Source organism: Rhipicephalus microplus, chromosome X, assembly GCF_043290135.1.
Source record: "Rhipicephalus microplus isolate Deutch F79 chromosome X, USDA_Rmic, whole genome shotgun sequence".
Lineage (NCBI taxonomy): Eukaryota > Metazoa > Arthropoda > Arachnida > Ixodida > Ixodidae > Rhipicephalus > Rhipicephalus microplus.
The window spans coordinates 16,251,727-16,266,178 of record NC_134710.1 but is presented as its reverse complement, the minus strand read 5'-3'; the positions used below and the strand labels follow the sequence as shown (position 1 = coordinate 16,266,178).

At 42.8% G+C, this 14,452-nt stretch overlaps 1 protein-coding gene across 1 annotated transcript; it reads left to right on the top strand.

Moving 5' to 3' along the window:
* The first annotated feature begins 691 nt into the window (after positions 1-691).
* Positions 692-13,860, top strand: LOC142776794 (uncharacterized). Its single transcript, XM_075881152.1, has 3 exons — positions 692-835; positions 9,060-9,144; positions 12,434-13,860. The coding sequence occupies exon 3, from the start codon at positions 12,489-12,491 to the stop codon at positions 13,695-13,697; it is 1,209 nt and encodes a 402-aa protein (XP_075737267.1). The 5' UTR covers positions 692-835; positions 9,060-9,144; positions 12,434-12,488; the 3' UTR covers positions 13,698-13,860.
* The last annotated feature ends 592 nt before the right edge of the window (positions 13,861-14,452 follow it).

Below are 14,452 nucleotides of genomic sequence, written 5' to 3'. Positions count from 1 at the left end.
GATACCGAATCCGGATTTCTCGCACCTGCACTTCACATGGAATAATAAATAGTGTCCCACGCGTAAATTGAAAATCTTGATACCAAATTACGTTGCCGTGTACCATCTCTTAATTTCTACTTAAACAGGTCTGGTCTGGCGCCATCCCCTCTGTGCTCAAGCTGTAACGAGCCATAACATATCGACCATTTTCTTATCACATGTCACCGTTTCAAAAATAAAAAAAAACGCTTCGAATTTTTATTGAGAAAACTAGGAATATCACCTAATACTCCCAATATTTTGTCTTTTGGGGCCACTTCATTGGGACACAGCGACAGGAACATCTCCGGGACTCTTTGCAAATTAATATATAACACAAGAAGATAACCTTGCTGAGTCAGCGATCAGCCCTCGAATTTTACTAGCCACACTACCACTTATTATTTAGCTGATACACTGCAATGATTCAACTTTCAGGAGAATTTCATATAACGATTCCACCTCAGATATTCAACAAATTCTATTATTTCTCGCCCCCCCCCCCCTTTTTTTCCTTTTTTTTACATTGCGCCAAGTTAATTTCACAGTCAAAACAGAGTAATCATATTACCCTAGTCTAGAAAATCTTTAGGCATTGACTTGCATTAACCACCGGCTTCTTGGCTAATCCCCCTTAGTGGGTGAGAGCCACAAAAAAAAGGAACAAGCAAGCAAGGCGGCCGCAATCTCGTGCGCAAGCCACCACGAGATTCCAGGGCCACGCAGTGGGCCAGCCGAGCTCTCGGGAACGGGCGACTTAAACGGCAGCTGCCCCTGTTCCAGACTAGGCCTAGCGAGCGGGGGATCCTCAACGGTAAGATACCGTGTTGCCTCCCAGCTGCCTCTATACGCAGACAACCTGCTCCCAGAATGCGCTTTTACAGATGGCTTTTCAGATCGCAGACGCCTCACCGGCATATATTCTAGCTCGCTAAAGGATGTGGGCAACATGCAGGCGTTACTGACACAAAGACCTGTTTTTATAAAAGTACAGCGACTAAAACTGGTGCTGGCTTAGTGGCAGTCATTAAACTGAAGCCTATATTGGCAAAGTCTACTTTCTTCAGTGCCTAGTTAACGCACCAACGCAGCTGGTAACTGCGTACGTCGTCTTGCTAAATCCTCGTGAAAGCGATAGGTGTATTTTTCATCTGGCTTCTCGTCCACCTTAGAGAAAGCGCATATTTTGAACTATCGTGTGTGGCTGGAACGTTTTGACAAGTGGGCGTCAAGGCTGCAGCAGTTGCAGCCTTGTCGGAGGAGCTCGTCCAAATGTCCTGTCCCGCCACAGCCTTCGGGATTCCATCTTCCGCTGAAGTTATGCCTGTCTTGTTTTTCACTGGTACTGTGCGTGCTTGCTGTACACGCGGAAGCGATGTCGGGCTTTGCTTCACGTTTGACTGTGATGGTTATCTGCAGCTCTGAAGACTGCATTTTGTGGCAGCCATCGCGTAAGCAAAAGGAGCGGAGAGTTACCGGCGAACGCGCACAGCGAGGAATTACGGGAAAATGCACGTGCCGGCATGTCGTAGTTTCTATAGCCTCCGCGCAGCGCCCACCTATGCACCTCCCTCGCACTCCTTAATACGCGTCAGAAGGCCGTGGGGAAAAGTAAATTTATAGTGATTGAAAGCCAAACTTGTGGGCCATTTTAAGGGCTACTTTTAGAGGGCTTAGCTGTACATTGTCGTATACATATTCTCACGTTAATGTATTGTGTTCGAAACTGGTTCGATATAAAGAATAAATTGATTTGCCGTAGTTTAGTATGGTTAGGTTCAGCTATACTTAAACCGTTCTTCAACTGCATGGAATAGTGAAGGACTTAGTGGAAAACAATTAACAGATTTAATCAAGATTATTTCGTTAGTCTTTGATACCAGATAAATTAGTGACAATGACATGTGTTACCTAAATCTTATTTACAACAAATCCCTTCATTCTTAAATATGCTACAATTATGTAAAACAGAGCAGTAGTGCTAAAAGCGTCACTGATGGCTCCTCAGAAAAGCAATCGTCTTTCTGTTGTACCTTGCGTATGAAGATTTCAATCGCGATCTAACTGTTTTTCTTCCGAAAAGAATGTACGCAGTAAAACTAATTGTTCGGTATCAAAAACGAACCAGGGTTGTTATTGCCTACGTCTAGGAAAACACTGCTTTTCCGATAAGCATGAGATTATAGATATGGGTCTATTTTACGTCCGGAAAGAGCGCTTAACACAGTCCGCTCTATTATTATTATTATTATTTACAGGTTACTGCTAGCTTGGGTGCCAGGCTTTGAGCAGGTGTGGGCGATACAAAAGAAGAAAACAGGATAACATACAACCATAACAATACACTTCTAAGGGTACACTTTGAACCGGAAAAAAAAAACCGGTACCGGAATATACTGTACAAGTGCGATCGGTAGGATACGATCTTTCTTCGTGCAACAGGGCACGAAGAAAGGATGAGACATCAGAACATTGCACAACATTAGCAGGTAACAGATTCCACTCATGGCACGTACGGGGAAAAAAGGAATTTTTGAAGACGTTTGTTTTACACGAAAATTCAGCGACTTTCATTGGGCGATTGGATCGTGTTGGGCGGCAAATGCTCGGCTGGATGTATGCTTCCTTGTCAATTTGAAGTCTATCGTTATACATCAAATAAAAAAACTTTAGCCGATCATGATAACGTCTTGCCGCAAGGCTTTCCAAACTGGCCCTGCGGAGAAGACTCGTAGAAGACGTTTTCCAGCTGTATGAACTGTAAACAAATCGCGCGGCTTTTCTTTGTATGCTCTCAAGCTTATTGGTATTAACCAAAGTGTATGGGTCCCAGATATTTGAAGCATATTCTAATAGTGGTCTGATGTAAGTTTTGTAAGCTAGCAGTTTGGTATCCTGAGAAGCTTTCAGTAACATTCTCCTTAAGTATCCCAGTTTTCGCATTGCCTTTTTCTGAATGTACGTGACGTGCTCGTTCCGTTTCAGATCGGATGTGATTAAAACTCCCAAATATTTGAAGCATGATACTTCAGCTAGACTATGATTGTTTATTTGGTACGTGTGCTTCAACGGAGCCTTTTTGCGTGTAATGGTCATTGAAACAGTTTTTTTGTAATTAAAAGTCATCTGCCACCTAGTACACCATGTTTGCATTTTTTCAAGTGACGCGTTTAAGACGGCCTGATCGTTATGGTTGCAGATTTCATTGTAAAGAACGCAGTCATCTGCGAAAAGTTTAATTTTTACCGGTATGCCATGTACAATATCGTTAATAAAAACGAGAAAAAAAAGTGGCCCGAGAACAGAGCCCTGTGGGACGCCCGAAAGTACTGGCGAGGCCACAGAACATGCGCCGTTAACGGCTACGCTCTGTTGCCTGTAGAAAAGGTATGATTTAATCCATGCCACTAAAGTTTCATTTTTCAAAATGGCCGTCAATTTACACAGCAATTTTGAGTGCGACACACGGTCAAACGCCTTCTCAAAATCTAAGAATATGACGTCCACTTGCCCCCGTTTGTCCAGTGTTGCAGCGAAGTCGTGAACCGTTTCCAAAAGCTGAGTTACAGTGGACCGTCCCCGGCGGAAGCCATGCTGTTGGGCGTCCACAATGCAATTGCTCTCAAGAAATTGTGAAATGTGCTTAAATATGATATGTTCGAGCGTTTTTACACATGTTGAGAGAATAGAAATCGGTCTGTATGACGATAAGTGAGAACGGTTTTCGTGACCTTTCGGTATTGGAGTGATTTTAGCATACACCCAATCCTCGGGAAGTTCAGAGCACTCGAGAGATTTGGTAAATAGTAAACACAAGTACTTTGCGCACCACTCAGCATATCTCACAAGAAAAGCATTGGGTATGCCATCAACACCTGGGGACTTTTTAACATTTAGATGGAGCAGAAGGGAAAGCCACCTTCTTCATTGACACACACGTCACTGATAGGACGCACTTCAATAAAAGAAGGAAATTGCGGGATGTTTCCATCGTCATCAGTAAACACTGAACAGAAATACTGGTTCAAAGCATCTGCAACATCTAGGCTGTCGTAAACAGGCTCATCGTCTACAGGCTCATCGTCTAATGAACCTCATTACAAATGAGCTTCATTTTCAACGTATTTGAGGACTGATCTTTGGCCCTGGGTATCTGAATAGGCTTAGACTGTCCTAAAGTAGCCTGTTCTTTGAAAAAAAAACACGTAATGTATGTTGATCGCGGCAAAGTACTGAACCTTCATTCGCCCTTTTTTAGGTTTCAGGTACTAATCGTAAGTATAAATAGCATAAACAATATATGTCAATTTTTCCTAAAGTTCTGCATAGAAGAATATTTTTAAAACTTGAGCAGTACTCACAGATTTAATGAGGACAATCTATGACTAAATATCGCACAAAAGGTGCTATGCAGAATCTTTTTAGCTTGGCGAAAATTCGGGATCTTAAGAGTTCTTGCGACTACCCCCTTTGGATGAGTAACCAGTGCCAAAAGGTGAAATCCACCATTCAGTGCGTTGCTTTTCATTGAATACGACAGGCCCATGCATTATGTCAAGGACGGTTCACAAAGCTGGGTGGTGTCGCACAACCAAAGGTAGATTCCTTCATTTGTTTGTCGTTCAACTCATTGAAAAGTGAACCCATGCAGTGCATGTGTCACAGGCTTTCCTGGTGATATTTTTTCAAGGCATGAGCTGTTTAAATTCATTTTGAAGCTTTGAATGCCTGCAATAAGTGTGCTTTAGACGAATCAGCAAGGTGGTCTATGAGATTTCCTCCAGTTCAGCGGTTCACAACATCGCAACTGCACCTAAACCTGAGGCCACGTGTTAATATTCACGGTCAGGCTGTACATTCAAGCGCGCTGCTCGGCTGCAGCACGCCTTCTTCGCCATGTTCATCATGCGCTAGCACCCGAGCCGCTGCCGCCAGCTAATTAGCCCTTCGGCTGGGCTATATAATGGGCGAGTTAGGCCCAGATATTTCATGACCAAGGTAATTAGCCAAAGTCGTGGTAATACCGAGGTATTTACACCACATCTTAAAAAGACCATAAAAATGAAACCATGTTAAGCTCCAACTATGCTAACTGAAGCATTCTAGTGGACGAACTAGCTAAACCATGCTAACTGTGGTGGGGTAAGTCATGAACACCTTAAATACAACCGTGCTCATTAGTTTTTACTGATATGATGAGTGTTAGGATTATGCTAATACGATTGATGGGTTGAATGATTGCACCTGAAATATTTATTGCTATTTGGTTTGAAACACTAATAATAAAACATACAGTCCAACGTTGTGTTCATTAGGCCCTAGGTAATTAGTAAAATTAAAAATAAAGCCCCTGCCGTGATAGTCTAGTGGGTAAGGTACTCTACTGCTTACCCGCGGGTCACGGGATCGAATCCCAGCTGTGGCCGCTTCACTTTCGATGTGGGCAAAAATGCTGTTGGCCCATGTGCTCAGATCTGTGTGTACGCTAAGGAAGCCCAGTAGGTCAAAATTTCCGGAACCCTCCACTACGGTGCCTCTCATGATCATATGGTTGTTTGGGGACGTTAAACTTTACATATCTATCTGTATATATATATATATATATATATATATATATATATATATATATATATATATATATATATATATATATATATATATATATATATATACCCATCTATCTATCTGTCTATTTATCGATCTATCTATCGACAACCTGTGCTCAAATTTATCTGCAATAGTTGATAGAAGCGAAACGAGCAGCACGAAACGTGTGCACCTTTGCGGCCTTCAAGAAAGGAAAGGTCCAGTCAAGTGGAACGAAGGAACTTGCCCGAAAAAAGACAAACGCCCACGAATGAACACGCCTGTGGGAGGTGCGTGTTGAGATGGCAAAAATATACCGCGACAGTCAAGCTGATGGTCTAGCAATGCTGAACTTTTGATTGCGTGGTGGCGCTGACGTGAACGCACGCGCAGATTCTTTGATAACCAGCGCGAAAGCCTGACACGCGTTTCTGCCGCCACGCGCATTTCTGTATCCAATTTATGAGTGCTTCTATCACGCGTTCGACCCTTTCTTGGTGTCACGGCCGCTGTCCAGCGAGCTCGGAGCTCATTCATCCGTCCGAGAAGCTCGGACTGTCCTGCAAAGCACCCAAGCTTTTTCCCCACCATCGTCCGTTCGGGTCATGCATAATGGCGTCATTTCTACTCGAATTTGTAGATCAGAGCCCACAGTAACTTTAGGGGCGAGATTTGTTGTGACTTTAAATTAGTTATAGTGAGCGAGCGTGCATACCAGTCATCACGCTAAAATATTTGCTACATTTGAATATCTGAGTACTGTACAAAATCGGCATTATCCATACTATTGAAAACTCACAATGGTACCAAGTAAAGTCTTTAGGGAATGTTATTAACAATAATAACAGTGTGCCGAGTTATCTTTCTATCCACTTTTCTTTCTCCACACTTACATTGCAGCTATAGTACTATTAATAACATCCCCTATGTTTTTCTTGGCCCTAACGTATGCTAGTGCTCATTAATAAAGTACGTGACAGAGAAAACAATTCCTCAGATGCCTGCTTCGTTCCTTTATTCATAGCTAAGGCCTCATTCAAGACGTTTGGTGCGTTCAGGTGTTAAATACAAGGAATTATAGATCAGCTACATGCTTGTAATACGTTCGTGTGCTACATCGCGCAATCAGGCAAACACAACTGTCTTCTGAACTACGTTTTACGTAAAAGAAGGGCAGCAGAGGGGTGGCGGTCAAGTTTTATCAAGCTATATATGTCAGCAGTAAGCTTCGCTTAAAAATGGTGTAAGTTTGAAATTCCTAGAATCACATAACACTTTTCGCTTTCCCTTATGTATGCACAATATCACATGGACTCAAGAGCCCTAGAAACGTTTATGCCTGCTGGCTGGACTGTAATGAACTCGTGAATAGGTATCTTCAGTGCCGTAAGTTTCACAGAAACATGCATAGTTTGCGGTCGTCCAAGTTGTTAGGTTGCTACATTCAAAATTTTGTGTGGCTGCTTTCGGTAATTTCTCCGCTGTGGCCTCATGATGCCCGTTTATTCTACCATTAACAGGCTGCCCCGTTTCAACATTGTACCATTTGTGGCCATACGAACATTCGATCCTGCAGACAGCGTTTTCACTAGTGTAGGTAAAGATAGATTTATGTGATATATTATACAAACTAATGGTTATTTTACCTACAGCATCATCTTTTGTACATGGGCATTGTTGAAAAGTTCAACACAAATCCTTTCTTTTCCCTCCTGGTCTCGCCTCATTGTTTTCATCAGTTCATTTTTGAGGTAGATGGGCGACATGTTGCTTATCAAAACGACTGTAACTTTTGTTTTGCTAGTGGGTAAAGTATGCTGACATGCATAATTTAGGTCACGAAAGTGACTCTCATCCTCCCGATGTGCGCTTTATTCACGCGCCCTTGTTCGTGCTTTTTAATGTGTGTACCAGTACGCCTGGCTGTTTTATCGAGCCTATAGAGTACATTTCAAGTATGATAGTAAGATTGCGCGCAGGAGGTGGACACGGACGCGCGATCCTTGTCACCAGTGAAAGGAGGGGCTCAAAATCTAAGCCGTCTATTTACTTAGTCGGCCCCATTCTGTTGAGCTGGAGGTTTATGGCGACGCAGATTTTGGGCTGTAAAGGCGACCTGGGGTCTTGAGTTACAAAAGCCGTTTACTCCCTCCCTTGCTCCCGAAAAGCACGGGACCAAAGGCTTTCTGTTGTGAGCATCTCGGGCCTGAATTGTGCATGATTATTTGCAAAGCTCTTTCGAACGCGGACAAAAAAAGGGGAGGGGGCATCAAAACCCTTCCCCCCTTCTTCCATCATAAACAACCCAGCCCATGCCTAGGAGTACGACACATCTTTGAAGTCTTTGCGGCGTCAGCGATGTTGGCATGCACTAAGTTAAACAAACTCGTATAAGGAATGCTTACAGGAAACAAATGAGTAATTTTGCAGATTAAGAATTATCCATGTAACGGAATCATCTTTTCTTTAAGCAGCTACCATGCGGTCCTGTTATACTGCTCCAAATTCTTCATCGAACAATAAATAAGATACAATAGTATATTTTATTGTTTTTTCCACTTGAACTGTGGTTCTCAGTACTTTTTTAGACAGATGAGTTTTTATTAGGAAATCTCTCACAGAACAACAGCCTCCTTTTGGCCTATATCTTTTCAAATTTTGTATTAGGAAGTCATGATTAGTGTGTCGTAACCATGGAATCTAAGTGTCCAAGGAAAGAACAACATCATAACCTTTAGACACCGGAGCACTCTAAATAACTAGCGCTTAATAAAGTGTACCACTGCGAGCAAGAGGTATTTGGAGTTGCTTTGCCTATAAAAGCACAGAGAACAATTCCTAAAGGTTTACAAATTTGGCGATTTGTCATTGATTCGTTATAAAATAGAGATTTCAAGCATAGAAAACGCAGAGAGAAGAAGAAGAAGGCTACGGTGGTCCAATGGCGTTTCTCAGTCCTTTGAATGTGTATTCTTCTTTAGGTAGATAGAGCTTCTCTTTAAATTTTTGCAACATACCGAGCCCTGCTTGCGCCCCTTGACTTCAGAGGACCAAGGTTACACAATATTTCATGTAGCGACTCTCTATATAGATATAATATGGCTTTGTTGCATCCACAACTACTGTGTGCTGCTAAAGGTGGAGTTTTATTTATTTTGTGTGATTCATAAAAAACGCTTGTGGCCTAATTTAGCCGGAAATAGAGTAGCTAACACTACTTAAGTCAAAATTCTTCGAATTCAGTTGCAATCAGTTTCCTTTTAGCGCAAACAGAAAGAACAAATGTAAGCACGAGTTGTTACACAGGCCCCTAACTTCTAAATATCCTCGTGTGTCTGTACTGATGTGGGCCTACGCCTGTCCGACAATTTTATGTACGCTGCGAGGAACTCTATAGAGAAGATATGTTAGCGGCACACATAAATCTCATCCCTCCTTATCTATTTTTCAAGGTGCCACTCCAGGACAAAAGGTGACATCAAGTGGTGTGCTCAGAGCATCAGGGGCGGTGGAGTATAATCGCCCGAGCTTATAAAGGTAATTTATTACGCATTCGTCACAACTACTGTTCAAAATGTCTTGCAAGAAGAAGTCGGGTCTCTGACTGTGATGGCTCTCTTCGCCTCAACAGAAGTTTAACATGCCGCAGAACATATAAAGGTGAACGCCTTAGATATCTGAAGCCTTGTGCGCTGGAATCGGCTCGAGCAACTGGAATTGCCACTCGTCGTCCTCGCCGCTAGGGTGGAAGAGAGTACATAGATGAAGCTCCGACTTGACGAGGGAAACATAGTGGCCCTAATGCAGAGCAGGCGTTCTGAGAATGCCGAAATGAAATGAGGCCGCTGCCACTAAAGCAGAAAGTTCAACATGATGTTCAACAGCGTGTCAACCATAGGTGCAACTAGGCATATTATCTTCACATTCATAGAAAGTTTGAAGCATCCTTCAAAAGTATTTATTGAAATGCGTTTTGGTGGTCGCAGGTATCGAACTACAGAGACTTTGCATTCATCAGCTGAGTGCATCAACCATTATATGCGCGCAGTCTTTTAACGTGTATATATATATTAAAAATAATCAAAACTATTTCGTGACAAATACAACGCTAAACTGCAGTTGCAGTTATATGGCATGTTGCGACGCTTTGGCGACGCTCACGTACTATAAATGAAATAACTCGGTGTAGCGATCAAAAAAAAAAAAAAAAAAACACCCGGCCAGCACAGGTTTGCACAGTCCAGCCACAGCGAAAGCTATAAGAGCGGCCTTTCAGAGCCTTTTATAAACACTAATTGGGTAACTGCTGCAAGTACACTTAATTGATGCTCACTATGGCATTAATTCAGGGTAGTAGAGCCGGTATTCGCTGTGCTATTTTTCGTCATTCTTCTGAGAAGCGTAATATCCACTCAACTTTTGTGAGCGATTTCGAGCCAATTGTTCATGCAGTTGCTGAAGACGATGCCGCATCATTCCAGAAGTGGGTATGCGCCTTAGGTAATAGGTGAAAAAAATTCTTTTTAATTGTGTTGGAGCATTGGACGACCAACTCGTTACCGATTCACATTATGCGATGACTGCTTGTTCTTTCGCAGTTTTAAAATGCTTTTATAGGTCGTGTTAACGCAATTGCGTTCCCGACATCAAGCCTGCCTAAGGCAAGTTTGCCAACAAGTACCAAGAACCAGCGTGGTTCAATAGCAGAATACTGTGTTGGCACCCCGAATATCCGGGTTTGAGTCCCACTGAGTCATTGGTACTAGTTTTCGTTCAAATTTCACATGATGTGGTTATGTGCCCCGGCAGCGGCGGCGGACCACTAAGGCACGGCACGTGATCTGAGTTGCGATCTCATAACAGCTTTTTCTGTAAAAATATGCTGATCCGACGTACAGTGGCAATCGATGACATGCGAAGCATGAATCAGCAAGGTAGATATGTCACTTACGAGGTGGACGTTAACTATGCCGTACATGACTTCCAAGTCTAGAATATATGATTCGACGTGTTATTTATACTTTCTTCCTCTATTCAAGTCATGCGATACCAAATTTGATATATGTGGAGCTTGCGAAACTACCGTGAGAGTACATTGAGCGCAGCATGTAACCATGCATTAATGACACGAATGCCGAGATTATCATTTTCAGACGTGTCATTTACTTTGGTTGTGTTTTCACGTCACGTAATACCGCATTCGGTATATGTGAAACTAATGAAACAGCTGCGAGGGTAACATGAGCTTGGTATGTTGTCATGTTGTTACATGCCACTCATGTCATGATTATAATGTTTGCATCAGTCATAGTTCTTCGCCACCCATTAACGTCACTTAACACCAAATTTTGGTATATATAAAGCTAGCAAAACGACCACAAGGGCACCATTAGCATGGCGTGTAGTCACGACTTAAACGATATTTATGCCATGATTTCCACGTTAGGATCTGTCACTCATGTTCGCCGTGCAGTGATGCCAAACAATATCAGCTTTGCAATGTGTAATGTTAACGAAACCACCGCAAGAGCAGCAAGGCCGTCAAATATAGGTCATGACATATATTACATTCATGCCATAACTTTAACGTTATGACTAGCCACTTATGCTTGTCTTGCAGTTGTTTTATGTCATACCAAATTTGTTTGTTTGTTGTTTATGTTCACCATGCAGTCCTGTCATACCATACCAGTTTTTCGATATGTCATGTGAACGCAATTAACCAGGAGCAGCAAGACCCTGACGTGTAAATGATGACATTTATGGCATACATGTAATGATTTTCATGCTATGACTAGTCACTTATGCTCGCCGTACACTCATGTTAAGCCACACCAATTTCGGTATGGATCCCATTATCCAAACGGCCCGAAGAGCTAAAAGTAGTTGGTGGATAGATAGATAGATAGATAGATAGATAGATAGATAGATAGATAGATAGATAGATAGATAGATAGATAGATAGATAGATAGATAGATAGATAGATAGATAGATAGATAGATAGATAGATAGATAGATAGATAGATAGATAGATAGATAGATAGATAGATAGATAGATAGATAGATAGATAGATAGATAGATAGATAGATAGATAGATAGATAGATAGATAGATAGATAGATAGATAGATAGATAGATAGATAGATAGATAGATAGATAGATAGATAGATAGATAGATAGATAGATAGATAGATAGATAGATAGATAGATAGATAGATAGATAGATAGATAGATACGCTCAATATCGCCGAAATTCGTCGCATTCAAGAAGCGCAGTCGCGGCAGAGCAGCACCTTGTAACTCATTTTTTATGAAGTGGTACACAAGAGCTCAGAGTGCCTCAACCAACGCGTATTACAAGCTGTCATTATATGCAGAAGTTTTTACATGGTATCATTGTATTAGCAGCTACCAGAAATATTTTGCCTCAACATATTCGTCTTATGCTAAGCGCATAATTTGGCATATCTAAATATCATATTACTTGGCGATAGTTATAGCGCGAGAACAGAACGACGACAGAAGGAAAAGAAGGACATGAAAGACACGAGCGAAGGACATAACTCTCGTGTCCTTCTGGTGTCTTTCTCGTCTTTCTGTTATCGCTCTATAACTATCATGTCATACCAACAAGCCCAAGCTGCCACATTCATATTGCTGTTTTGCATCTGCAATAATTACCTCTGTCTCTCTGTCTCTCTCTCTCTCTCTCTCTCTCTCTCTCTCTCTCTCTCTATATATATATATATATATATATATATATATATATATATATATATATTCATTTCACGTACTTAAGTGAGCGTCTTTCTTCCGTGTGCCCAGCTCAACTAATCGTCTCGAGGACATCGACCTCAGAAAAAAAACCAGGTCATTTCTCATGGCTTACGGACAGCGCAGACGACATCGCTGGTCACGTCCGGGATTTGAGGACTTCGATACTTCCATACAACGCGGGTTTCGTCGCGCAGTGAGGGGAGGCGGAGATGATTTTTGCGAGTGGCAAGATCTCCGCTACAAGCTGAACTACATGAGGCAACAACGCATGGATCTCTGGCGACGTGAATCACCAGATCCTCGCAACACACAGCCGAACTCGAGTAAAGGCAACTATGACTGTGACCAGCGAAAACCACGTGGACGACAAACTTCAGTCGCCATTCAAAAAAAACGTGCATGCGGCATCAATGCGGAAAGAGGAAGCATACGGGATGAGGCCGCAACGCGTGCAACTGCCCATCAAACAAGCGTGGTCATAGCAGCCTCAAACGATACTGCTGGAAACGGCTGGCACAGCAGTATGCATGGCCGACCTGAGCCAATGCATCAGGGACTTGCACTCACTAATTACAACCTGACGAGCACTGGAGCACAGATATATTCTAGCTCAGAACAACAAAAAACACCGACTGCCTCTATGGCAGAAAAGCATTTTCCGCCTAACATTCAGGGTGACTTCGAACATGTGGAGCGACGTAACACTGAAGATGAAGTTATACTCGAACAAACGAATACGGAGAACAGGCGAGACAACTTGGTGTCTGAAACTAGAAACAACTCCCAAGTTTTGCATTATGAGCGCCCTACAAGCCCGAAAGCTGTGGGTGGCCCACCGGCTTTTGTTGCAGTGATGCAAGAAAGTACCCAAGACCACCAGTTTCTGCAGGGCCATGTCCACCCCGAGCAAAGCTTTGCGACTATTGGCCCGTGCATCAACACCGAGATCACTGGCGCAAAGAAGCCGAGAATCGAAGAACAGGGCAATGTCACATCAATCAAAGATCGCCTGCAATTGCGGGCGTTGACCGCCACTAGCTCAAATTCAGAACATCCGGCCCACCAAGACCATCAGCACCGCCCCCCATCTAGGCGCCGACGTAGAGAGCAAGTGATCACCAGCGATTCAGAGAGCGACGACAGCGAGCCTGGTGCCAAAGTACTAAAAATGCTAAGTACCGAAGGTGAAGGACACAGAGCGGAACAGTCCTCTGCTGGCCGACAGGAGCTCCCTTCGGAGGTTCCATCTGAGGACGAATGGATGATGGAAGACTTGATGGAACGTTTTGGGGACTTATACAAGCAGGCTTAACATCAACAACTGTCGCTGTGCTTAGGATAGAGTGCATGTGCATGCTAATAGAGGGCCCCACATGGTTCCGCATGCATTTCCCGAAAAGCCGAAGACTCCACTTTTCTTTGAGATTTTCAGGACACCCTGATTTTTTTAAAAAGCTCAAAATAAAAAAAGTGTCGTCAAGGATCAAGGTATTTTTTACTGAACGAGAGTGACAAAACGTGAAATTTGGCAGTTCTCATATCTCATCACAATGGCGCCAAAGGCTAAGTGATATTTTTGCTGGCTTCGGTTTGCTTATTAAAAAAATTGCCTGTCAGTTACTGCATCTTCAGCGCGACCAATAAGACCATCCATAAGAAACATTTCTCCTAGAGTCAATTCTTTCCGCGCTAGCGTCCTATCAGTGAATACATAAAAAATATCTAAATTGCCCTATTAGTTTTTACGAAATCGAAAGAATTGAAGGTATTCTCGGTACAGTCGCTGCAACACTTTGTTCGCACCCCTCTAAATCGGTGGTTCCTACTCTTTGAGGCGGAGGACTGATCCAGCGGGAGCCGGATGGCGGCAATGCGGTGGGGTTTTCAGGCCGAAAAAAATTTCGGCGATGGAAGGAATCCTGCAGTAGCACAGGCAATTAGCTAATTGGGTGCTTGTTTATTTTAGCATGCTACCGTTAAAAACCACGTTTAGGAGAAATCTCGGCGTTGGCTTCGGCCTCTTTGATTGTGAGTGAAAAATCATCCTGTTCGTGACCGAAAAATTCA

Coding starts and splice junctions, on each gene's coding strand:
- LOC142776794 (XM_075881152.1), top strand. CDS start 12,489: ATGGCTTACGGACAGCGCAGACGACATCGCTGGTCACGTCCGGGATTT.